The 27,369-nt window shown below is 33.9% G+C and overlaps 1 protein-coding gene across 2 annotated transcripts in view; it reads right to left on the minus strand.

The window, feature by feature from the left end:
* PXDNL (peroxidasin like) overlaps positions 1-27,369 on the minus strand; it is a 584,754-nt gene that overhangs the window by 173,441 nt on the left and 383,944 nt on the right. For both annotated transcript variants that reach the window (XM_007487140.3, XM_056823900.1), the window contains 3 exons: positions 25,073-25,242; positions 11,070-11,187; positions 1,895-2,064 (listed from right to left, as the gene is read on the minus strand). In XM_007487140.3, the coding sequence (XP_007487202.2) occupies positions 1,895-2,064; positions 11,070-11,187; positions 25,073-25,242 (458 nt within the window). The remainder of the gene's footprint in view (positions 1-1,894; positions 2,065-11,069; positions 11,188-25,072; positions 25,243-27,369) is intronic.

Genomic DNA, 27,369 nt, shown 5'->3' on the forward strand with positions numbered 1-27,369 from the left:
TTGAAACAATTCAAAACTCAATAACATTGATCAGGAAAAACATTATGAGTATCAAAATAATTAATTGTCAAATATGAAGCATGACTTGAAAGGAAAGATCTTTTAATTATGTATCTCCGTAATCCTTGAAGGGCATTTTTCTTTCTGAAGAACTCCAAGACCTTTTAAGAATGTTAGTGATGGTAGCTACATTTTTATGCCACATAGAAGAGATTCATGCTTTGAGTAAAATTGCAATCAATGACCTCTGAGTTCTCTTCTAACTCTTCAATTAGAATTTGTAGGAGTAAAAATGAATAAATACTCCTCATATTTAAAAATATATAGGATTTTTAATAATAAATCAAAAGAGAGGGAAACGAAAAAAGGTTCTTTCAGTCAAGTGAGCAGAGCAAAGAGAGCCACTCACACATGCAGCACTTTACCAAAAGCACAAGCTCTGAAAAAAAGAGCCCTGCAGCATGTGTCTCAGCCAAATTTCTCTCCTAAGAATCCTTATGTAAAATGAGGGCATAACTTAAAGGGATGCTATGCTGGGAATGTAGCTTGGGTGTTGCAAATTTTCCATCTGCACAAATTCTAAAATCATCCAACTGGATAAAGTCTATATAGGAATGGATTCATAAGGCAAGAATTTCTGGAATTGGGAATGTTTGCCATGGTATCACCAGGAGTTGAAGATTGTATAGAATAATCTCTAACTTTATGAGATAGATATATGTTCAGTGCAGCTCCTTTGTAATCTCCCTCCCTTACCAAACCTATGGATAAATATAGGATTTCTCATAGTAAATTTCTTGTAATATAGTATATTTTATTTTATGCATTTAAAACCTTATTCTGAAAAGTAGAAGGAGTTTCACCAGACATTTAAAGACTTTATGATGCAAAAAAGGTTAATAACTCTTGTCCTAAAGTGATCTTGGTTCTTGGGGAAAAAAAGTGCCAAACTAGAAACTAAAATATATTTCAACATGTAGTCAAGTAGCCCTTTATATGGGACAAATTTTGACCAATCAAGGTATATAATATTACTCTATGTTATGTGGGCACAATCTATTATCTGCTTTGCCTCGTTGCAAATATTGTATCACTTTCAGTCAATCAAAATTAATTGAGCTACTACTGTGTCCTAGACAAGGGGAAAGTATCAGAGATCTAAACAGAAAGAATGAAACTATCAAGACTTAGAATATTTCAATGGAGGAAATAATAAGTATATAAATATATATTTCACATGAATGTAAATAAATAAAAAATAATTAGATAGAAGGCCATTTAGAAAAGGTTGGGACTAACAGTTTGAGGGGTCACAAAAAAAACTTCATGAAAAACATGATGCCTGAGCCACATTAGAAAGGGGATTCTACCTGGCGGATTTTTATTTGAGAGTTATTTACTTCTAATTAACACTATTTAAAACAAAATGATGATAGTTTGTGTTCAAACAAAAACATTTCTTTTCCCCAGAGCCATAATGAAACAAGATGAAACCTAGAAATTGTTTTTAATATCCTACAAATGAACTAAAAATTAATCTATAACAAAGTGGCAATAATGTAAACTTGGCCAATTTCATAAGCTTTTAGATCTCCTAATAAAACAAGAAATGACTAATATGGCAAGCCGTCTTTAGTTGTCTAATCATTAGTACTCTACAACCAAAGTATACAATTTATTTCTTTAAAATTAATGAGGGAAATAAAAGTACACAAATGTCAAGAAAAAAAGTTAGGCAAGCACTTTAATGTAGCAATAAAGAACATTTTTAAATTGTGTCTAATAGTAACCATACCTTGTAAATTAGTGACAAATAGCCTAGTTCTATTTTAAATAACAACAAAATACCTGGCATAGTTAAACTAAATGAAAACAGAGGAAAACAAAACTTTACTTGGAAGACTGGTGTATCTGAGGATGGCATTCTGTGTCTTGACTTCCCCAGCAGAATTCTTGGCCATACACTGATATACACCTTGGTCTGACTCTCTTGTGTTCAGGATCATGAGTGTTCCATCATCAAGTAAATTCAGTCGAGCATTATCTTTCATGTCCAATGAGTGGCTGAAAATAAATTTTACTCCTTGACATATTTGAAAACAATTTTAAAATATCTACAGGAGAAGTCTGAAAGTTCTTGGGTATTTTACTATTTTAGCCAATTATTAAATCTGGGTTAATATTTTGACTTATTGAAGAATGTTGTAAAAGTCCAAGACTTAATTTCAGCTTTTCATTACCTGAGGGACTCAAATTGCTTTGCTTTCACAATCTGGTTATTTTCTCTCTGATTCTATTATATATTTATAATGAATGTAGCCTGCAAGTCAGCAAAAGCTAGAAAGGAAGGCAGTTTCAGCTCTGCATTCTAGAGCAGCTTCCATTTAGAAAATGAAGCAGTATCAAGACCTTCCTTTACTAAACTAACTCACCCTCTTCCTCATTCCAAATTTATCTAAAGGCTTCTGCTGAGTAAAAAAATAGTGTTGAGAATGAAGCAGATAACTTAGGGTTGATGATACAAATAATTAAACTGGTCTGGAAATAAGAGAAAATTGTGATATGGGACCTCAACCTCCCAGACATAGATATTTGATGAATGATGGGGCAGTTAAAGAGAGGAAGAATTAGATCCTCTGGTATAATCTCTGGGGAGGAGTAGTGCCAAAACAGATAGCCACTGCACCGATAAGAGAAAATTAGGAAATTAAATAGTTCTTTCAGTGCTATATCACACCAGGACAAAATTCTTGTGGCCCATAACTTTAGGGAATCTACCTTTCATTGTTGCCTTTGGGTATATTTGCTTGCCTACCAGGGATTGGAAAGCCACAAAAACCTATTCCAAATTTACAAAAGGGAACTGATTTAATTAACTAATGTGTGGCATCTCACCTTAGCTGGGTCTTCCCTTCTGTTTGCCAAACTCCTCTATTCTCATAAACTTCCTACAAAACTGTTCTCTGCCCACTAATTGTATCTCTTGAACCTACTGTTATCACAGGATACATAGTCTTAGAGGTGGACTAGCAGTTCTGGCACACTAGGCAAGCATCAAAAAGGGTGCCAGTAGGGCAAGAAATATTAAAGATAAATTCAAATAAAAAAATTTAAGACAGATACAGTCAACCTTGATATGTAAAGAGTTGTAGTGGGAGGAAGAATCTAGAGACTTTCCCTGTGGAAGTGGGCAAACATATCCAAGAATATCTGGAAAGATATCATTCTGGGGCAGAGGGTGGATACGGTTGAGCCAAGGAGAAGCTTATTGTGGTAGGATATGGTGGGGGTTGGGGAGAAGAAAAGGAGACATGAACCATCTGGTAGTTTACTATTTTAACAAATTGTTCCTATTAAATAGGTTCTCATCTCAACTGTTTCTTCCTGTTGAAAAAGTAAAAAATACTTTGTGGTCTTTAAATTTTTGCATACTATGGAAAATTCCCAGGTCCAATATCCTACTTCATCTCATACTTGACTTAAAAAATTGAGGCCACTTAAAGATAAATTCCTCATCTCCATTCTACCAATTCTCAGAACTTTTTGTCATGATCAGTTATTCCTCCATTCTTCCTGAAAAAGTAGGAGAGATATTCTTATTCCTCACTAGGTTAATCCTTCTACCATCATTCTGAATCCCATTCCCTGCTCCATCAGGACATTTAAAAAACTATTTGCTCTTCCATGCATCTTCTATCTCTACCATTATAAACCTATAAAGGAGTCTGCATTAATAAAATATAATTACCAAATTTTTATTTAGTGCCTAGACCTCAATGAGCTCTAGAACCACATAAAACCCTTCTTTATTCACCTCTATCCCAACTCCTTTCGCGCACAAACCTGATCTTTTTCTTTACTTCAGTATTTTATACCCTTCAGAGTTCAGTGTGGCAGTTTGTTTCTCTTTCTCTTTCTGTGTTATTAATCAACAAACAATTGATAATGTGAATATTACATATCTGCCAGGCACTGTGCTAGACACTGGAGTTTCAGAGGTTCTCAAGGAGTATACAGCCTAACTCATATAATAGCTATTTGTATATATGTTGTTATCTCTTATTAGACTGTAACTACCAAAAAGTTTGAAACTGTCTCCTTAAAAAAAAAAACTTGCTTTCTGTCTTAGTAAAAAGAACAGCAGTACTGACTGATCTTAAAAAAGGGGAAAGTAGCAAGTGAATTTATAAACAAAGGGAAACTCTAGGAGAAAAATGATCCTGTGATTTTAGTGTTTATGAAAGGTAAGGAAAATATAGACCCTATACAACACTAACAAGTGCCATAAACTTTAAAGAATGTTCAGAAAAAATAGATATAACTCTATAATGTCATATTTTATCATGGAAGAAGCTTCCTTGAGCTCGAAGGCTCTTAAGAACAAAAGTCTACAGTAAACAGTGCTAGACAAGGAATAAAACAGAAAGGCAATCGATTTGACTGTATAGATGTGCATCAGGTAGAGCAAAGGATTTGTAATCAGAAAAACTTGAATCCAAAAGGAACTTCAGACACCTGCAATGGTTCTGGACAAGTCACTAAAACCTCTCTCAGCCTCAGTTTTTCATCCTGTAAAATGGAAGTAATCACAGCACACATGATTGTTATGAAGATCAAATGAAGTATTTGGCAAATGTTAAAGTGGTATATAAATGCAAGCTATTTATGGTTTTGCTTGTTGGGGTTGTTGTTGAGAGCCCTGCAAAGAGCTCAAATTGTAAAATAAAAAACCACAAAGATGAAAACAGGGAATTTTACCATGGATGAATATAAATCAATTTGATTGGTGTGTAAGAATACTATCAGAAAGGTAAAAACCTAGAATTCACTGGTGTTTTCTTTAAAAGTGAAGGATAATAAATCACTAGACAAGAAAAAAATAAAAACATAGGCTCATTGCTTAGGATGGTTAGGGAAATATTAGTGGATAGAAGAGAGAAAAGAAGGCTATCCAGATACTATTTTGCTTGTTTTTTTTTTCTAAAATGGAGAATAATCTTTAGAATGAAATGGGCTGTAATAATATGGTTAAGTGGGTACTGAAAGTCAGAATAAGTAGTAAGAGAGTTTCTACTTCCTCTACATAGTCCAAATTCTCCAGCTTGAGAAAATAGCATCAAAGGATATTGAAAAGAGTTTTCAGGTACTTTCTTTGTGCTATTACTTATGATCTCTGATCATTAGAAGCTTTTTCACAAAGAACATGTCATACTCAACTAACCATATTTCATTCCTGGAAAAGTTAAGGAGTATTCTCATGATACAATATGTCTCGAGTTCAGCAAAACATTTTATAAGTTTTCTCAAAATAAATTTATAGATGGGGGATGGAAAAAACAACTAGATGATAGTTGCTATCATTCAGTAATTTCAATCATGTCTGACATTTTGTGACCCCCTTTGGAGTTTTCTTGGCAAAGATACTGGAGTGGTTTGCCATTTCCTTCTTTAACTCATTTTACAGATAAGGAATCTGAGGCAAACTGAGTCAAGTAACTTGTCCACAGTCACACAACTAGTAAGTGTCAGAGGCCAGATTTGGACTCGGGGGGGTGGGGGGGATGAGTCTTGATGACTCCAGGCCAGGCTCTCTATTCACTGTGCCACCTAACTCATCAGATGATGTACAGGTAAGTGTATTCAGAATTATTTGATTGCCTAAATCCAAAGAGATTTCACCAACAAATCAACATCAGCCAGACAGAAGTCTCTGGTGCAATGCTATTCATCTTTGTCCTTAAACCTTATTTTATCATCACTCTTGCCACTGATGTTGATGAAAATAAAAATTACATACTGATGGAACCTAAAAGTGAAAAGAAACTAGAAGTAACTAATGTAATCGTTACCTGACATTCAATATATCAAAATGTCTAAATATGGAGAACAAGGTGAAGTTTAATATAACATCCTAAAGCTAAGATTTTTAAAACTGCGTTAGTGGAAGGCAGGGAGAGTTTAAGGACAAATATTTTAACTTTTTTAATGCTGAGGGGGTTCAATGAACTTTTAGCTCAAAATGATTTAATATTGTGACATGGATCTGGAAATTAATAATGTGATCTTTTGCAGAATTAAAAGTATAGTTTCTTTTATGGGAGAAAAGATCATCTCACAGTAGACTATTGTGGTCAGAATACATGTAGTGAATGACATTCTTTTGACAGTCCCTACAAATTAGGTCATATCCAGAGGAGGGAGAAGAGAAAGAAGAGGAGCCTCAAAATTAAGTCATGTAACTTGTGGTTTTTGGCCTGTAGAAAAGAATTCTCGGTAGAAACATGATCAGCATCTTCTACTATTCAAAGGGCTGTCATGTGAAAATTTCAGATTGGCCTGAAAGATAGAAATAATGCTTATTGGTAGAAATTCTGAGAAAGATATCATTATAACAATAGGAAAATCCTCTGTGAACAATGAGAACAGACTCAAACTGGAATGGGTCACTTTGTGTCATAGAATGCCCACTGATAAAAGCTTTACTCTAAAATCTAAACTAATTCTTATAAAGGATATTGTAGAAGGAATCTATGAGTTACATGGAGTAAGACTAGATCACAGAATCACAGAGTTATAAGGGATTTCAATCTCTTCCACAAAATCAGATATTCAGATGAGATGATCTCCCAAGGTAGAACGCTGGATGTTGAGTCAAGAAAGCAGGATTTAAAATCCTGCTTCAGACAATGACTAGCTATGTGACCTTGGGCAAGGGTCTCAGTCTCATTTTCCTCCTCTATAACATAATAGCACCAATCTTATATGGCTTTTGTATCACTTGCAATAATATATATAAAATACTTTGCAAAATTTAAAGTGCTTTATAAATAATAGCTATTGTTGTTGTATTTTTTTATTCTAAATTTAGGAACCTAAGCACCAGGTGTCTTTAAGTACAACCTATGCCTAAAATGTAATACATCTCTAATACCCCAAATAAGTAGTCACTTTACATTTCTAAAATTCTCCAATATTAAAAAGCCTACAATTTCCTAAGGAAACCTTAATTAACTTTTAAACTCTCTAAGTGTTAGGACATTTTTCCTAATATAAAAATGAATTCCTTTTTTTTTCTATACTTATACTATAGCTCTTACTTCTAGTTCTTCCCTTTTGTGCCTGAGGGAATAAGTCAGGTTCTTTTCTCATATTACATTGTTAACACAATCACCTAAATTTTTTTCACCTCTTCTCCAGGCTAAATAGCCTTGTTTCTTCAAATGATCATCAGAAAACATGATCTCTGGTACTCAACACATACTGGTTGGGATCTTTTGGATTCACTCCATCATAACTACATATTTAAAATATGATATACAGAATTGAACACAATGCCAGAAGTGTGATCTGACCAAAGCATATGATATTAAAATTCTTGCCTTCCTTGTCCTACACACTATGCCTATCAATGAAACATATTTCATATATGCATATATGTTATATGTAGCAACATACATAGATATATTTAAATCATGCCAACACTATTTGCTCATATTAAGCTTTTGATTTACGTAATCCTTTAGGTGTAACTATAATTCTCTCATACTCTACCTTTGAACACAAATATTTGAAATTAAGGATAGAAATAGAATTCATCCCTATTAAATTTCATTTTATTAGAATATAATAATAGTTTACTGAGATTTTATCATCAGACATGTCAGTTGTCTTTCTAACTATAATTTATATAATCTATAAATTTGATGATCAGGCCATTTATGCACTTATCTAAGTAACTTACAGAAATAAACAATCTGTGACCAAGGATATATTACTGGTGCATTCACCCTCTCCAAATTGAAAGCAATCTTTCAAAAACTACCCTCTGGATATAGCTATTCAACCAGACCTAATCCAAATGACTGTATGCTCACTGATCCCACAGCACTACATCTTATCCAGAAAGATAACATGAGAGGCTCAGACAAAAATCTTTGCTGAAATGAATGTATATAATATGTTTATAGCATTCGTGAACCCACCAATGTAGTAACCTCATCAAAAATCAATTTCACTTAGTCTACTTTTCCTGCCCTTGATGAAGCCATGCTGGCTTTTAGTGATTGCTCATCCTTATCTAAATGCTCACAGATCATTCCTTTAATAAAAACTTCTAGAATTAAAAAAAAACTTGAAGTTAAATCAATTGAAGAATTAAGCTGCAGATTCATGCTATTGTCTTTTGTAAAAATCAAGACATGGAGTGAATAGAGGATCAAGAGATCATTGGGAGTTTGTTGGTTTATACCAAAGCATCAAATCCTTTTCTCACTGAATCTCATATAAACTTTATATGATAACCCCAAAGTTTCCTTAGTTCACCCTGTGATTGTACCCACTGGCCAATTTAACCTTGTCTATATAACCACAGAGTAATGGGTGATGTCTCACAGAAAAGTATAAGGAGAAAAATGCCACAATATGAATAATGGCTTACACATGGTACCAAGAAATCAATGCAGCTGCTTCTTCAAAGGGAGTCACAGAATCACAGACTTGGAGTCAGAAAAGATGTAACAAGCCATATCAACCAACCCACAGCTGGACAATATTTTTTTTCAGTATATCCAGTATGTCCAACAACTAGTATTTCCTTGAGGATATCTATGAGTTGAGGGACAGGAGCAAATAGAGAACATGTAGTACTGCACGCTAAATTAATGTAAGTGGGTTTTGGGAATGTAGATTTCTTTCATTATTCTTTGTATAAAGTCAAATTTGCATAATTAAATTAAGACAAAGTGAAAACTATATATAAATAGATATGTGTGTTTGTGTATATGTATTTGAGATTGGATCATATAATAGCAAGTGTAGCTTTAATATTATAATACTGACAAAAGGAATGAAAATTTGAAAAATTTGCTAGCATTTTAATGTTTGCTAAGCACATTTATTGCAATGCTGTAATAGAGGTATGGCAATGATTAGAAATGTGGAAATTCAAATATATATAAATATATACATATATATATATATATACATATACACACACATACAGAGATGGATGGTTGCTTAAGTAAAGGGTGAATATTGTGGTTGAGACTGAAAATCTAAATTTAAATGATCACCAAGGGAAATCCCAAATAATAAAATACCCAAGTCAGCTGCCAGATTTTTATGGTGATTTAATTACAACAGGAGGAAGAAAATATTAGAGGGAGAGAGAGAGAAGGAAAGGAGTTTAACTCATCACCACTAGCTCAGGATGAGCCAAAGTGGGCATTAAGGCCTTGGAAAGCCAAGGCAGAGAAAGGGGTCAGTCCTTATCACTCACATGACTGGTCTGAAGGAAAGTTGTCTGTGGGGCTCCTCTAATCTTGAGCTCCAGGATCGAACTGAACTCTAGCCCTCTCCACAGGAAGTCACGAGAATTCCAGAGGCTGTTCTCTACCTCACTTCCTGCATCTCACATGTGCCAAATGGTGGCTCAAGCTTGACTTAGGACAGCCCAGAGGTCTGTCCTATTTTGCACATGTCTGTTGAAGACCATTTTCTCAGATAATTAAATCTTTGAGTTTGATGCAGACCTTCCTAATCTTGTTAAACTAAGAAGTGAGGAGAAATGTAGTTTCCAAGACCTGATTCTGTTACTCCAAGTATCTCTATTGTTATTGATCAGGAAATAGCTAAATCAGATCTTCTAAAGAATGGTCTGATTAGGGTGGAATAGTTTTGAAATTCACACTTGTAGCCACATATGTATAAGAGGTAGTGAGATAAAATGGAAAAAATATTAGGTTTGGAATCAGAAGATCTGGATTCAAATCCCAGCTCTGCTATTGATTAGTTTACTCTATTCATTCAAATCATTTAATCTCCTTAAGTCACTGTTTAATCATCATAAAAGTTACCATATTTACATCACAGTGTTGTGAGGAAAGTGCTTTGCAAACATTAAAATGCTACATAAAGTGATTAATATGGCCATTTCCTTGTGTTGGTATTACAATAATTAAAGTAAATCTAGTTTCAGGCATTATGTGACACTATCTCAAATGTTTGCTTATACCTAAAACTCAAGATAGGAGAAGATTAGTTCCCTTCCTCCCCTTCTAATGAATTAAATTAAAATTATTATGAATTACTTTACTCAATCCTTTTTTCTTCTAAGGAGGACATAATAGTATTTTAACCAGTTCCTTAATTCTTTTCCCAAAATATTGCTATTGTTATTTAGTTATCTCAGTCACATCCTATGTGTTACCTTTTGGGGTTTCCTTGGCAAAGAACCTGGATTAGTTTTCCATTTCTTTCTCTATGATTTGCCCTGGGTCACACAGTGAGTATCTCAGGCTGGATTTGAACTCATTCTGACTCTAAACCTGACAATCTATCACTGAGCCACCTAGCTAGTTGTTCTCAAAATATATGACACTATCAGTCAATAAGTACTCCAGGCATTGTACACAACTATGTACCACTTTGGTTGTAAAATTCCTTTACATAGAAAGAGTATCTATCCTTATGAGATATTTATTCCCTAACTCTGGTCCAGTGTTTATCCAATTTATCAAAATTACATCTTTTGCTTGAGGTGGGCTAGTCATGCTGGTTTCATAAGCTTACATTGTATTGTTGTTCTGAATCTGTATTGCTTATATGTTCATGTTTTGTCCATTATTCAAAAAAATAAATAAATAAAATATTTTAAGTTGAAAAAATATACATATATGACACTATATATAAGTTAGGCCAGTGATAGCAAACCTTTTAGAAGGGTGGGTGATGTAAGAAATGTCCCCAGGTGTGTGTGGAGAGGAGGAGGGAAGCACATTCTGCTGGCTTTCTAGTAAAGAACCCTGGCGAACTCTGTACTGAGACAATGGTACCTGTGCCCACAGAGAGGACTCTGAGTGTCCTCTCTGGCACTTGTTTCATAGGTTCGCCACCATGGACTTAGCCCATCAAGAGAGAGGCAGAGCTAAAGACCAAGCATGTCAAAAAGTCTCTTAGATGCTTTTCTTTACTTTTCCAGATCAGAAAAAGACAGGCTTAAAGTTGCACAGGCCAATGACATTTGAAATCAAGTCACTGCACATGCATAATAGTATTCATAGAGTATTTACTTGTTATGTAGCCAAATAATCTTGGGTTTGGGGTTTCCTTCTGCCCGACAGGTGAAGTAGACAGTGTTCCCTGAAGTGACATCCACATCTTGAGGCTCAAAGGTAATTCGAGGTCTCTCTGTAACAAAATAATTAAGCTGACTTAGGAGAAGTCTTAAACAATTAAAATGACACCATATGCTACAGAGGCTGCTAAAAAGGAGCTAGAAGAAAATTTAGAGCTCTTTTGGTAAGTGAGGTTTATGTGAAAGCAGAAGTTTACACAAGGTTTCATCAGTTAACAAGAAATTCATGAAACTATCACCCAATGCTTTCATCACCATTTTTACATACTTAAAGGCCTTTAGTCACTTCAACTGCATTTTCTTTTTGGTAATTAGAAACATTTTTGCTTGCTTTCAGCATTTAACTGTTCAAAGATTCACACCCATGAAGAAATCTGCAGTGCGGCATTTTAAGTCAAGCTCTTTCTGAGTACTCTAATTTCTAAAAGTTCGAAGCAACTGTATTTATGGGAAGATTTGAATTTTATGGGTCAATTTTTCAAACCAAGTAGCTAAATTAAACTTGCAGTTTTATATTCACTGTTCCTGGTCAATTAGCTTTCTAACCACCCAGTTTATGCATTTTACTTGGGGTTTCAAAGGCTAATCCTTAAACCTGGGTGAACAAAAATGCTTACCAATGTAAGCTAATGTTCCCTTTCCAGAGACTAAAGTTTGAATTTGCTAGCAGCATGAAAACATTTTAAATTTAATTGTAATAAAGAATGTTTAAGATTCTCTTGAAAAGGCTCATATCCTATGCAATTAAATTTGGAAAAAGTCATTGTTCAGATAACCATATACTTTAAACAATAAATCTTATACTTTCTCTTTTTACTTCTCAATTTCTCAAAATTCAAGTTATTACTAAAGCCTTCCTGTCATAAAGATCCTCCCATGTCACGTGGCAATATCTGCCAAGAAATCAAGAGGAAAATTTATAAAAATCATTGGCAATTTTACTCCTTTCATAGGAACTCCATCTAGTCATAAATTTAATTTGATTACTTTGTTCAGAAAAAAGAAAGGAAAGAAGTTAGTCAACTAAGATTTATTCAGTTCCTACTCTTTGTTAGGTACCACACTAAGCACTCAAGATACAAAGACAATAAAAGAAGAAAGAAAAAGTATCCCTACTCTCAACTATAATTCAGTCAAATTAGGGAAACAACATTTAACAAACAATAATATAACAGGTTAAATAAATCCAAATTAGAAGGAAGGCACTAAGATTAAGGAGGAGGAACACTTCTTATAGAAGATAAGACATTAGTTGAGATTTGAAGGAAGTAAAAAAGCCAGGAAATAGAAATGAGGCACGAGAAAGTCACAGGCATGTAGGACAATAAAAAGACTACAAGTTGGGAGATAGACATGTGAAAGAGACAGAAAAAAAATGCCAGTGGCATTGGATCAAAGTATACAGAGGATTGGGGGGAAGGGTGTAAAGTGTAAGAAACATGGAAAAGTAGATAAAAGTTTATGGAGGACTTTAAAAGGTAAAAAGAGGATTTAATTTTGATCCTGAAGGTAATAGGCAGCCATGGGATCTATTGAATGGACAAGGAGGTGAGATATTTCCTTTAAAAAGATCAATCTGACATCTGTGAGGAGGATGGGCTGGAGTGAAGAGAAAGATGGGTGTCAGAGAGAATAACCAGCAGGCAATAATGCAATGAAGTCCTGAACCAGAGTGGAGGCAGTCAGTGAAGAGAAGGGCTAGCATATGAAAGAAATGTAGATGCAGTACCAGAAAGACCATCTATCCCAAATCCTCATTTTTGACCTGAGGAAACTTACATTCAGGGAAATAAAGTGACTTCCTTAAGATGTCAAACGCAATATGCAACATAAACAGGATTTGAATTCAGGTCCTCTGATTCTACAGCTTGTGCTATTTCTGCTTTACCAAAGGCTAAGCCTTATCTATAAAATGAGGCTTATAAAAGCAGCACTACATACTTCATAAAGTATGACAGGAAATTATGTATATGAAAATACCTTGAAGTTCAAAAAACCATAAATTTATAAGCTATTTTTGCTATTTATCATTATCACATAATTTTTATTGAATGGGTATGAATTTGTCATCTATCATATTAACAATTTATGGAAACCAAAGATCTTTTTATAACATAATAGATTTCTATTTGGAAAAGATATTAGACATCATTTTGTCTAACTCCCACATTTTACAGATGAGGAAATTGAGGCCCAGAAAAGTTAAATCACTTGTCCAGTCAAACAGACAAAAAGAGGTAAAGCCAGGATGCAAATCCAGGCTCTCCAACTTAAAAATCATCACTCCTTCCAGATGACCACATTTAAAAGAAATATACAATATATCCTCACAAAGTTCAAAATGGTTTTAGAGTATCTTCTTTCATGATGTATTCCTTTTTAACTGTTTTCATAGTTGGGTTTTGATATGTCTACAGTTAAAGAAAAAATTAGCTAATGTCCATAACAGAAAATGAATCCCTCTTCTCCTTAAGCCTTCTGTCATAAGACTAATCAGTTGTGCTAATAATGATGATTTGAGGTGTCAAAAAGAATGTTATGGGTCACTTGCCTTTGTGTTGCAAATATAGAACTGTGAAATTTTTAAAAATAATTATTTAAAAACACCTATATTCCTATGTAGTAATTAATAAAGAAATATTTCTTTCCTCAAGATTAGTTTTTAAAGTAATCTGCTATGTAAAAATATTGCTTCAGAAACAGAACATGCTGGGGTTTTGATTCTTTTTTCACATTACATGTCAGTACAATTTTTAATAATTGTTTGCTGACTTTTTCAATGCAGGCTCTCTACCATTCTTCACCTGCCACCTAAGACAACAGGTAATATGATATAAGTTGTATATATGTTATCATACATTACATGTTTCCATTTTCATCATGTGAAAGAAAACACAAATCACTTACACTTGAGAAAAATTTATGGAGGAAATAAATGCAGAATGGTATGCTTCCATCCACATTCAGACTTCATCAGTTCCTTCTAGGACAGTAGATGTCCTTATTATTCTGAGTTTATTAACGTTGTTCTGTATCCTTGCATTGCTGATAATAATGAAGTTGTTCATAGTTGATCATCATACTTTATTGCTGTTACTATGTAACAACATTGTCCTGGTTCTGTTCACTACATTTTGCATCACTTTATATGACTTTCTAGGAGTTGTTTTTTGGGATCATTTTGTTCATCATTTCTTACAGCACAATAATATTTCATTACAATCATATACCACAACTTGTTCAGTCATTTGCCAATTAATGGGCAACTTTTCAGTTTCCAGTTCTTCACCACCATAAAAAACATTAACGATAAATATTTTTTGAACTAGTAGGTCCTTTTCCCCTATCTTTGATTTCTTTAGGATACAGACCTAGAAGTGCTATTGCTGAGTCAAAGGTATGCACAGTTTGATTGCCCTTTGGATATAGATCTAGATTGTTCTCTGGAATGGATGTCGAATTTTGTAGTTCCACCAGGAGTATATTAGAGTTCTGACTTTTCCACATACCCTCCAACATGTATCATTTTCCTTTTTTGGTCATATTAGTGAGTCTGATGGGTGTAAGGTGGTAACTCAGTTGTTTTCATTTGTATTTCTCTAATTAAAGGTGATTTGGAGCATTTTTTCAAATGACTAAAAGTAGTTTTCATTTCTTCAAATGAAATTTGCCCATTTATATAACTTGACCATTTGTCAGTTGTAAAATTCTTTGTATTCATATACATTTGACTTAGTTTCCTTTATATTTACAAAATGAGATCTATGTCAGAGACATTCGCTATAAATTTTTTCCATATTATTATTTCCCTTCTAATCATGGTTGCATTGGTTTTATTTGTGGAAAAAACTTTTAAATTTAATGTAGGTAGATGTATCAACTTTACCTCTTGTAATGTTCTCTATATCATATTTGCACATAAATTCTTCCCTTATCCATAGCTCTCACAAGTAAACTATTCCATTTCCTCTAATTTTCTGTGGTTTCATCATTTATTTCTAAATCATTTATTTCAACTTTAACTTGTATATAGATAAATGTGTGATCTATAACTAGTTCCTACCATACTGTTTTCCAGTTTTCCCAGTAGTTTTTGTGGAATTATGAGTTCTTCCAAGAACTTGGATCTTTAACTAACTCTAGGCTACTATTATCATTTACTATTGTGTGCTGGATGCCTAGTCAATTCCATTGCTTGCTACTTCTTAACCAGTACCAGATTATTTTGATGGTTGTTTCTTTATAATACAGTTTAACATTCAGTACAACTAAGCTATCCTCCTTCATATTTTTTCTTTAATTCCATTCATATTTTGGCCTTTTGTACTTTCAGAAGAATTTTTAATATTATTTTTCTAGTTCTGTGAATACATTTTTGGATAGTTTGATTGGTATGGAACTGAAGAAGTCAATTATTTTAGATAGAATTGTCATTTTTATTATATTGCCTATCCATGAGCAATTAATGTTTTCCAATTGTTTAGAACTGACTTTAATTATGTGAAAAGTGTTTGATAGCTGTGATTATATAGCTCCTGGGTTTGTCTTGGCAGGTAGATTCCCAGGTATTTTATATTGCCTAGAGTTATTTTAAATAGGATTTATCTTTCTATCTCTTGCCATTAGACTTTATTGGTGGTTTAGAGAAATGCTAATAATTTCTGTCAGTTATTTTTATATCTTGAAATTGTGCTAAAGTTTTCATTTCTGAGAGCTTTTATTCAAGTACACTTAAGGAATTTGTTAAATGTTTTTATTCAAGTTACTTAGTCATGAGTCAAAACATCTATATGCTTCAGTACTTTAAGGAGTTGTGATTTTTCCAGGATAGCTACTCCCTCATTCAGTGCAGATTATAATGCTTCTGTGACTTAGTGGATATTTTTCAAGTTACAGAGTTTGTATGACCAAAAAAATACATCATCTTGTGGCCAAATTGACCTCTGTAAACTTAGCTTTCTTAGTCGTCAGACACCAGAAGTATAGATTGTGCTTAGAACCAAATGTCAAGTCTTCTCATGATATGTAAGATGTGTAATTCATTATATGCATTCATGTTATGTAAAATATGTCAAAATTTGCTCACCCCTGACCTACTTGGCATTTTATATCCTTAGCATCACCTCCATACCACTGCTGGACATCAGAGTACAATGAAAGACATCCCTAGAGCACATATAATTTCACTTTCTATTATGTGAATGGTTTCTATGATTGACCTGGAATTAGTTATTAGTATGATCCCTAAAACAAAGTGTATCATGCTAACTGATCAGTGATCACTCACTATTATGGCCAAGAAATATTGAAAACTTATTCATTCTCTATTAATTACTTTTCTCCACTGATTATTGGCAATTTATCTTGTATCTGGCTTGTATGAAATTTGTTCTTTGAATACTATCACCACCATCAAGCTATATTCCTTGAAAGCAGAAATTATCTTTTGATTCTCTTGTAACCTCTTAGCTTAGTACAGTGTCTGGCACAATAGATGCTTAATAAATATGCCTACTGCATGCATATCATACTAGAGACTGTGAAACAAAAGAAACAGAAAACATAATTCTTGTACTTTAGAGTTTACAATATAAATTGAGTAACAAAATGAATGTGGAAAAGCCATCTGGATAGTATCAATAATATAACAACAATATAGTACAAACTATACTGAAGAACTGAGAAAAATTAGAGTAATGTGATCAATTTATACCATTTAGTCAAAGAAGACTTCTTGGAGGAAAGGAGCCATGAATAAGGAGTTAAAGGATGTGATAGCTATGAAATGGTAGGAAAAAAATATAAGAAAGTATTTCAGATAAAGAAAAACTGTATATGTTAAGGCACATAAGCAAGAAAATATAAATTAAAGATTTAATTTAATTAATCCCATTAGTAAGAGTCAAGGGAATATGGCAGAAGGTATTGTTAGTTGAGATTGCACAGGTAAGGAGCATAGTATAGCAGTTAATGAAATGAATTGAATTGTATTTGGAGATTAGATGTGATCCAACAGGTAATAGACATCATAAGTTTTGAAGGAAGATGATGACATTGAATAAGTCAGATCTGATGAGGAAAATGATCAAACATGTATACATAGACCTTCTTCATTCATAAATTGCTCCTTACAAAAAAAAAAAGACCTCTCTTGACTCATGGAAAATCTTACATTTTTCTTGATAAATATATTGAAAACTATCTATTTACAAGGTCAATATCCTTAGTATTTAAGAGTTTCCATTACCTCAAGATTTTACAAAATATAATTATTTAAATAATTTCATCTTTCATATAAACAAATTAAATTTCAGGACTTTGAAGTTAGTGAGCATGATTGTAATAATATAAATTGTATGGTCTGTATATATTTTTCTAGTGCAAGCAAGACCCAAAACACAAACTCAATAATTGATACAAAAATAGACATAAAATTATAATTTGTCTCAAGAATTTATACTTTATAATTCAGAATCACTATTAACATTATTGCTTATCTGAAGTAACAGTGTGGGAGAGTGGAAAGACCACTGGACTGGGAGTTAGAAGATCTCAGGGAGAGGTATAATGAAGATGGTGGCTTAGAGGCAGTGAAAGTTCAGACCTCTGAAAACCCTTCCTTATTGATTATAAACTAAATGCTCCTAGGGGACTAAAAATCTAACCTAACAACAAGACAGAGTCAAGAAACCCTCCTGCTGGACTCAACTTGAAAGGTATGCCCCCCCAAAAAAGACTGAATTTGAGAACACTCGGGTTTAAGGGGAAAGAAGGAAGGTCCCAGGATTCCTCCCCCACCTAGAGCTCTGAGCCTCCAGTGGTAGCTGGAACCTCTGGATGGACAAGGGTGCTGGTCTGGAGGGAGTACCTTGTTGGCAAAGCTGTGCCAGGCTCAGAGCATTGAACACAGTCAGTGGGGAAGCAGTTGGAGAAGAAGTACTGAGCTGGCAGCCTATTTGGAGCAGCAGAGACACTACATAGCCCCCCCTTCCTGAGGTTTTGGCCTCAGGGCACATTCACCTCTACAAGTTCAAACCAGCTAGATTTAATTTCATCAACGCCTTCAGAGGGCAGGGAACCTCAAATTCCAACACCCCTCCCCCACAGACTACACTGAGAGATTTGCTGACTAAGCACCAAGGGAGAAGGCTGACAGGAAAGCCCAAAACTACAGAATGAGAAGAGCAGGAATGCAGGCAACAAGAGGGAGGAAAGAAGGAGCAAATATGAGCAAACAACAAAAAAGAAAAAGGAAATTACAGTTGACAGCTTTTATCCAGGCAAAGAACAAAGAGCAAATATAACAAAGAAGGATGAAGAAACACAAAGCAAAAACACAGATACTCTAGCGAATTAGACACAGGCTTTGGAAGAACCTAAAATATAATTCAAAACACAATAAAGAGAGGGTGAAAACAACTGGGAAAAGAATTTACAAAGCAAGATAATTCATCTGGAAATAGAAGCACTTGAACTAAAACAAGAAAATAGTATCTTGAAAGCCAAAATTAATCAGCTTTAAAAGGAGAAAAAGGAGATGAAAAATCAGGAGAAGGATAACCAAAAAGCTAGGGATGAAATCCAGTCTTTAAAAATCAGAATAAAACAATTAGAAGCAAGTGACTTCATGAGGCAGCAGACTTCATGAGGCAGCAAGAAACTATAAAACAAAATCAAAAGAATGAAAAAATTGAGGAAAATATGAAGCAACTTATTCACAAAACAGAAGATTTAGAAAATCATTCCAAGAGAGACATTTAAGAATCATTGATCTAATGGAAGACCATGACAAAAGAAAAGGCCTATATATCATCCTACAGGAAATTATTCAAGAAAACTGACTTGATATTCTAGAAGAAGAGGGAAAAGTAGAGATTGAATGAATCCCCAGATCACCTCCTGTACTTAATCCCCAACTGACAACACCTAGGAATGTTATAGTCAAATTCAAGAACTACCAGACCAAGGAAAAAATATTACAAGCTGCTAAGAAGTCATTCAGATACCAAGGAACTACAGTGAGGATAACACAGGATCTGGCTGCATCTACACTGAAGGACCAAAAGGCATGGAATATGATATTCCAGAATACAGACCTACAACCTAGGTCTACAACCAAGAATCAACTCCCCAGTATTCTTACAAGGGAAAGTATGGTCATTTAACAAAATAGAAGAATTCCAAGCATTTGTAAAGAAAAGACTAGACCTGAAAAGAAAATTTGATGCCCAAGCACAGAACTTAAGAGAATCATCAGAAGGTAATTAAGAAAGGGGGAAAAAAGAAAAAAAAACTTTTTTAAGAGACCCAATAAGTTAAAATGATATGTATCCCTATAAGAAAGGAGGACACTTAAAAATTGTTATCACTTGCATAGCTAGTAGAATTATACTTAGAGGGAACAGTGACAAACTGTATAGGATGAAATGAAAAGACATAAATATGTATATATATATATATATATATATATGCATAGGTATATATGTGTGTGTGTGTGACATATATATACCAAATAGAGCTTAAAAAGAGGTTAAAACTAAGAGAAATGGGAAAAAAACAAAAGGGGGTAAATTTATATGACACAAAGAAGTACATTGTGGGGGGGGGGAGGGGAGAACATCAATATACTGGGAGGGTAAAGAGGTTGGAGATAGGAAATACTCAACTCTTACATGAATTGAAATTGACCCAAAGAGGGAAGAACAATACAATCCACTGGGGCAGAGAATTGATTTGCACTCTATAGGGAAGTAGAAGGGTTACAAACAGACTGGTGGGGAGGGAAGAAATACAAAGGAGGGAAAGGGTTGGGGGTAGTTTGAAAAGACTGTTAAGAAAATAAGAGGGGAATAAGAAGGGGGGTAGAAGGGGAAATAAAATAAGGGTGGGATTTAAGGGGACTGATTAAAAACAAAACATTGCTATAGAAGGAACTAGGAAAGAAGAAAAGGCAGGATCAGGGGTAGAAATAAAAATGCTGGGATATAGTAGTAGTCTCTCAGTAACCAAGGATGACGATTGTCTTTGTGTGTTTTCATCTATAATAGATGAGTGTGCACAAAGACACTTGTGCAGAAGGAGATTTAAGAGGAAAAGTCAATGCACAGAGACAGTCCCTCTCTCTCAGCGTTGGAAGCCTGAGTCCAGTGGCACAAAAAGTCGTTACACCTGGAAACTTCCTCAGCTGCACTGGATGGCCGTGCTGTCTTTTGTGCTCCAACATACCCTAAGCACTCCACAGTGCTTTGCTGTGTCGCTATCTCAGCCATTGAACCTTCTTATTGGTTTCTTCTGTCTGTTCAGCCGAAGCAGTCTTCACATGCTGGGTGAGCAAAGCCCTAGTTCACCAGGGGTCTATGACCCGATGGCTACTCTCACAAGGTTTAGCTGGCCTGTCGAAGCCGTTGCCCGGGGTGTGTCCTCTGCCGCATGCTAGCAGCTACTAGGAGCCACAAGTGAGAGCTGGGTGTCAGGTGAGAGTCAGAGCTGGGATATACACAGCTAGTAATCATAACTCTGAATGTGAATGGAATGAACTCACCCATAAAACATAATAGAAGAGTAGATTAGAATCCAAAACCCTACCATATGTGGCCACAAGAAACACATATGAGGAAGGTAGATATACATAGGTTGAAAGTAAGAGGATGGAGCCAAATCTATTGGGCATCAACTGATAAAAAGAAGGCAGGAGTCATAATCATGATATCTGACAAAGTCAAAGTAAAAATGAATCTAGTTAAAAGAGATAGGGAATGTAATTACATCCTGATAAAAGGTAGTATAGACAATGAGGAAATATCAGTACTCAACATGTATGCACCAAATGGCATAACATCCAAACTTTTAAAGGAGAAACTCAAGGATGAAATAGATAGAAAAACTATACTAGTGGGAGACCTGAACCTTCCCCTATCAGCACTAGAAAAATCAAACCAAAAAATAAATAAGAAAGAGGAAAGAGAAGTGAATGAAATCTTAGAAAAATTAGAGTTAGTAGATATGTGGAGAAAAATAAATACGGACAAAAAGAATACACCTTCTTTTCAGCAGCACATGGTACATTCACAAAAATTGACCATGTATTAGGGAATAAAAACATTGCAAATGAGTACAAAAGAGCAGAAATAATTAATGCAACCTTCTCAGACCAAAATGCAATAAAAAATAATTAGTAAGGGTACATGGAGAGGTAGATCAAAAATTAATTGGAAATTAAACAATATAACTCTCCAAAATTGGTTAGTTAGAGCACACATTATAGAAGCAAATTAATAAATTCATTGAAGAAAATGACAATAATGAGACATCCTTTCAAAATCTATGGGATACAGCCAAGGCAGTACTCAGGAAGAAATTTATATCCCTAAGTTCCTATATTAACAAATTAGGAAGGGCAGAGTTCAATGAATTGTGCATGCAAATTAAAAAAAAAACTAGAAAGGGAGCAAATTAAAAATCCTCAGATGAAGAATAAATTAGAGATCCTAAATATCAAAGGAGAAATTAATAAAATTGAAAGTCAAAGAACTATTGATTAACTAAATAAGACTAGAAGCTGGTACTCTGAAAAAAAACAAATAAAATAGACAAAGTACTGGTCTATCAATTTAATAAAAAATGGAAAGAAAAAAGGCAAATTGACAGTATCCAAGATGAAAACTGAGACCACACCTCTAATAAAGAGGAAATTAAGGCAATCATTAAAAATGATTATGCCCAATTATATGGCAATAAATATGGAAATCTAGGAGATATGGATGAATATTTACAAAAACATAAATTGCCTAGACTAACAGAGGAAGAAATAGACTACCTAAACAACCCCAAATCAGAAAAAGAAATTGAACAAGCCATCAAAGAACTCCCTAAGAAAAAATCCCCAGGTCCAGAGGGATTCACAAATGAATTCTGTCAAACATTTGAAGAACAGCTAATCCCAATACTATACAAACTATTTGACAGAATAAGCAAAAAAGGAGTTCTATCAAATTCCTTTCATGACACAAATATGGTACTGATTCTGAAGCCAGGCAGGTCAAAAACAGAGAAAGAAAACTACAGACCAATCATCTCTTTAATGAATATAGATGCAAAAATCTTAAATAGGATACTAGCAAAAAGACGCCAGCAAGTGATCATGAGGGTTATTCACTATGACCAGGTAGGATTTATACCAGGAATGCAAGGATCGTTCAATATTAGGAAAACCATCCACATAATTGAACATATTAACAAGCAAAGCAACAATAATCACATGATTTTCTCAATAGATGGAGAAAAGGCCCTTGAAAAAATATAACATTCATTCCTATTAAAAACACTAGAAAGCATAGGAATAGAAGGGCCTTTCCTAAAAATAATAGGCAGTATATATCTAAAACCATCAGCAAACATCATCTGCAATGGGGATAAACTTAGAAGCTTTCCCAATAAGATCAGGAGTGAAACAAGGATACCCATTATCACCTCTATTATTTAACATTGTACTAGAAACACTAGCAAGAGCAATTAGAGAAAAAAAAGAAATTGAAGGTGTTAAAATAGGCAATGAGGAGACCCAGCTATCACCACAGAAGATGATATAATGTTCTACTTAAAGAATCGTAGAGGATCAACCAAAAAGCTAGTTGAAATAATGGACAACTTTAGCCAAGTTGTAGGTTAAAAAATAAACCCATATAAGTCATCAGCATTTCTATATATTCCCAACTCAACTCAGTAGCAAGAATTAAAAAGCAAAATTCCATTTAAAATCACCCTAACTATATAAAATATGTAGGAATCTATCTGCTGAGACAAACACAAGAACTATATGAACACAAATACAAAACACTCCACACAATTAAAACTAGATCTGAACAATTAGAAAAACATTGATTGCTCATGGATAGGACGAGCTAACATAATAAAAATGACAATCCTACCCAAATTAATTAAATTATGTAGTGCCATACCCATTGAACTACCAAAAACATTTTTTACTGAATTAGGAAAAAAAAAACTTAACAAAGTTCATTTGGAAGAGCAAAAGGTCAAGGATATCCAAGGAAATTTTAAAAAGTGTGAAGAAAGGAGGCCTTACAGTCCCAGATCTCAAACTATACTATAAAAGAGTGGTCATCAAAACCATTTGGGGTTGGCTAAGAGACAGAAATGAGGATCAGTGGAATAGACTTGGGGTAAGTGACCTCAGCAAGACAGTCTATAATAAGCCCAAAGATCCCAGCTTCTGGGACTGAAATCCAGTATTTGATAAAAAATGCTGGGAAAATTGAAAGACAGTATGGGAGAAAATAGGTTTAGATCAACATCTCATACACTACACCAGGATAAACTCAGAATGGGTAAATGACTTGAATATAAAGAAGGAAACTTTAAGAAAATTAGGTGAACACTGAATAGTATATATGTCAGACCTTTGGGAAAGGAAAGATTTTAAAACCAAGCAAGAGTTAGAAAAAATCACAAAATATAAAATCAATAATTTTGATTATATCAAATTAAAAAGGTTTTGTACAAACAAAACCAATGCAAAGAAAATTAGAAGGGAAGTAACAAATTGGGAAACAATCTTCATAACAAAAACCTCTGACAAACATCTAATTACTCACATTTATAAAGAACTAAACTAATTGTACAAAAAACCAAGTCATTCTCCAATTGATATATGGGCAAGGGACATGAATAGGCAATTTTCAGTTAAAGAAATCAAAACTATTAATAAGCACATGAAAAAGTATTCTAAATCTCTCATAATCAGAGATGCAAATCAAAACAACTCTGAGGTATCACCTCCTACCTAACAGATTGGCTAACATGACAGCAATGCAAAGTAATGAATGCTGGAGGGGGTGTGGCAAAGTCGGGACATTAATTCATTGCTGGAGGAGCTGTGAATTGATCCAACCATTCTGGAGGGCAATTTGGAAATATGTCCAAAGGGTGCTAAAAGACTGTCTGCCCTTTGATCCAACCATAGCACTGATGGGTTTGTACCACAAAGATAAAATAAGGAAAAAAAAAACTTGTACAAGAATATTCATAGCTGAGCTCTTTCTGGTGGCAAAAAAATTGAAAATGAGGGGATGCCCTTCAATTGGGGGATGGCTGAAGAAATTGTGGTATATGTTGGTGATGGAATACTAACGTGCTCAAAGGAATAATAAACTGGAGGAATTCCATGGGAACTGGAATGACCTCCAGGAATTGATGCAGAGCAAAAGGAGCAGAACCAGGAGAACATTGTACACAGAGACTGATACACTGTGGTATAATCAAATGTAATGGACTTCTCAATTAGTGGAAATGCAGTGATCTTGAACAACTTGGATGGATCTACAAGAAAGAACACTATTCACATTCAGAAGAAAAACTGTGGGAGTAGAAACAAAGAAGAAAAACAGCTTCTTGACTACATGAGTCGAGGGGGATATGATTGGGGATATAGACTCTAAATGAACACCCTAATGGAAACACCTGATCAAGGAAACTTGTAATACCCAGTGGAATTGTCGTTAGCTACAGGAAGGGTGGGGGAAGGAAAGAGAGGGAAGGAATATGATTCTTGTAACCAAGGAATAATATTCCAAATTGACTTAATTAATTAATTAATTGATTGATTAAAAAAAAAGATCTCAGGTTTGAGCTCACCTCTCCTACATTGGCTAGATCACATTAACTTTCTGGAATATGGTTCTCCTTATCTTTGAAATGAGAGTGTTGGAAGAGATGTTTCTCAAGATTTTTCTTAAAATTTTAAATTTTCCTTTAAAGGAAAAAAAGCATGTGATTCAAAGAACTACAGTTCTTTTTAAAAATAATATCCTAATAATATTTCAACAACATATTTTTGTGGCTAGATAACCAAGCATCTGTTAATTAAAACCTCAAAAAGAAAAAAGAGCACACAAAAGCTATAATATAAAAAGGACTCACCACAGTTGAATTCATCAGGTCCTAAGGAAACAATTGATCTCCCTTGAAGACTTCTGGGATATTCACAGGTTGCAGCTGCCTGAGTGTGGCCAGTCTGTGCATAGCCTTTTAAAAGTTGTCCCAGCCATGTTAGATCACAGTCACATATGAGAGCATTGGAATCCAGGCGCCTACACATGAAGACAATTGAAACCCAATTATTAAATTTACTTTGATTTAATAAATCTCACTGAATATCACTAAACCTCTATACTCTTCATTTCACTCCATCAACAAGCACAATCATTTAAATAGCAGTTAATAGACAGTAGAGTTGTCTTGTCACCAGAATGAAGTCAGGAAGACCACAGTTCAATTTTTACCTTAGAAGTAAATTAGCTGCATAGCTCTAAACAAGTTATTTAAATTCTGCCTGACTGTATTTTGGAATCCATAAAAGAGTTATAATAATAGTAGATACTACCCAGGGTTGCTTTGTTGGTCACATAATATGAGAATCCAAAGAGGATCATATGAAATACTTTTCAAACATTAAAGCATCATATATATATACATATATGTGTGTATATATATATATACACACATTCACACATGTGGTATTTTAAAAAATATACATATATTAACATTTCTATCATCATTATCATTTTTATAAATCATTATTTATAATTTATAAATCCTTTCATGAAATTCTCATGCTTAAAGTATAGTAAGCCTCAGAGTAAAATAAATATACCTACTCTTCTTACTATTATTTTAAATACTTTTGAAAATGCTACAAATGACAACAAGACAAGAGCAAGGAATTAAAGAAATAATAATAAAGAAGAAATAAAATTCGTCCTGTTCCTGATGATATGATGGTTTATTTGAAGTCTTAGGGAATCAACAAATATGAGACAATAGCTTCCACAAAGCTGCGGGTTACAAAATAAATCCTCAAAAATCAGTAGCATTTCTATTTAATAATAACAATATCCAAGTAGCCATAATATAGAGAGGAATTCCATTCTGAATAAGAACAAAATGCACAAAATATCTGGGGATCAACCTTACCAAATACACAAAAGTTTTAAACAGTTTCAATTACAAAGTAATCTTTTAAGAAACAAAGGACTACTTAAATAGAGGAATATTTAGAACTCATGGCTAGACCAATGCTAATATAATAAAAATGATAATACTATCAAAATTAATTAAGTTATTAATGCTATCCCAATCAAATTACTATGAAGATACTTTGTAGAACTTGATAAAATATCAAAAAAATTCATTTGGAAAAACAAAAGATCTAGATTATCAAGAAAAATGATTTTTAAAAAGAAGCAAGTATGAGGGTGAAATAGCATTTCTTAGACCTCAAATAATATTTTAAAGGATCTGGTATAATTAAATAAAAGAGAGATCAACATAGCAAATTAGAAAAGATAGATTCAGAAATAATAGATCTCAAAAAACCAGTATTGTACTTGATAAATTGTAAAACATAAGTTACCAGCAGAAAACGATTTGATTTTTTAAAAAGGAAAAACTGCTGGTTAGATTAGAAAGCAGTCAAACTAGAAATTAGCCTTAGACCAAAATCTTACACCACATATTATATAATACATTTAAGTAGTGTAGTTGTTAGAATGTGTGGTTGCCAAAAGTTATAATTAATCCTTAAGTCACAAGACTGTTAATAGCTAGATTTATTAATAAGAAAAAGAAACTAAGAGTGAAATGTAGAAAGGAGGTAAATAACTTCCTATCCTAATAATCCAGAGCCTAACAACTCGGTGTTTGTCTCCAAATCTCAGCTTCAGAAAATAACCACGACCCCCAGATTCCTGCTGGGTCTCATCAAATAAACCCTTATTTACACTTACTAGCTCTCTTACATCACTCCATAGGAACCAATCACAACTCCTCAATTAGCCTGGTATCACCCAGGGTGGCAGTACCTGTGGGATCAATTCCCTGGTTGCTGATTGACCCAAATTCAAGTGGAAGGGAAGTCCAAGTCTCTGATTGATCAAATAAAAATACAAATTCCCTTCTCACAGTGAGTGGTCTTAATATTATAGATCATATAATAATATAATCAGAAGAGAAACACCTTGTCTACTTCTCATAGCAATGTATAAGAGATATGATCTTAACCTAAAAAGATATGTATATGAAAGATAAGATGAATAATTTAGATTAATTGAATCTGAAAAGCTTCTACATAGATAAAAAGGGAAGTAATCAATTAGTAAAAAATATTTTTATGAAATTTCTCTATTGAGGATTTGAAATCCAAGATATATAAATATCTC

This window comes from Monodelphis domestica, chromosome 3 (assembly GCF_027887165.1).
Source record: "Monodelphis domestica isolate mMonDom1 chromosome 3, mMonDom1.pri, whole genome shotgun sequence".
In the NCBI taxonomy this organism is placed as follows: Eukaryota; Metazoa; Chordata; class Mammalia; order Didelphimorphia; family Didelphidae; genus Monodelphis; species Monodelphis domestica.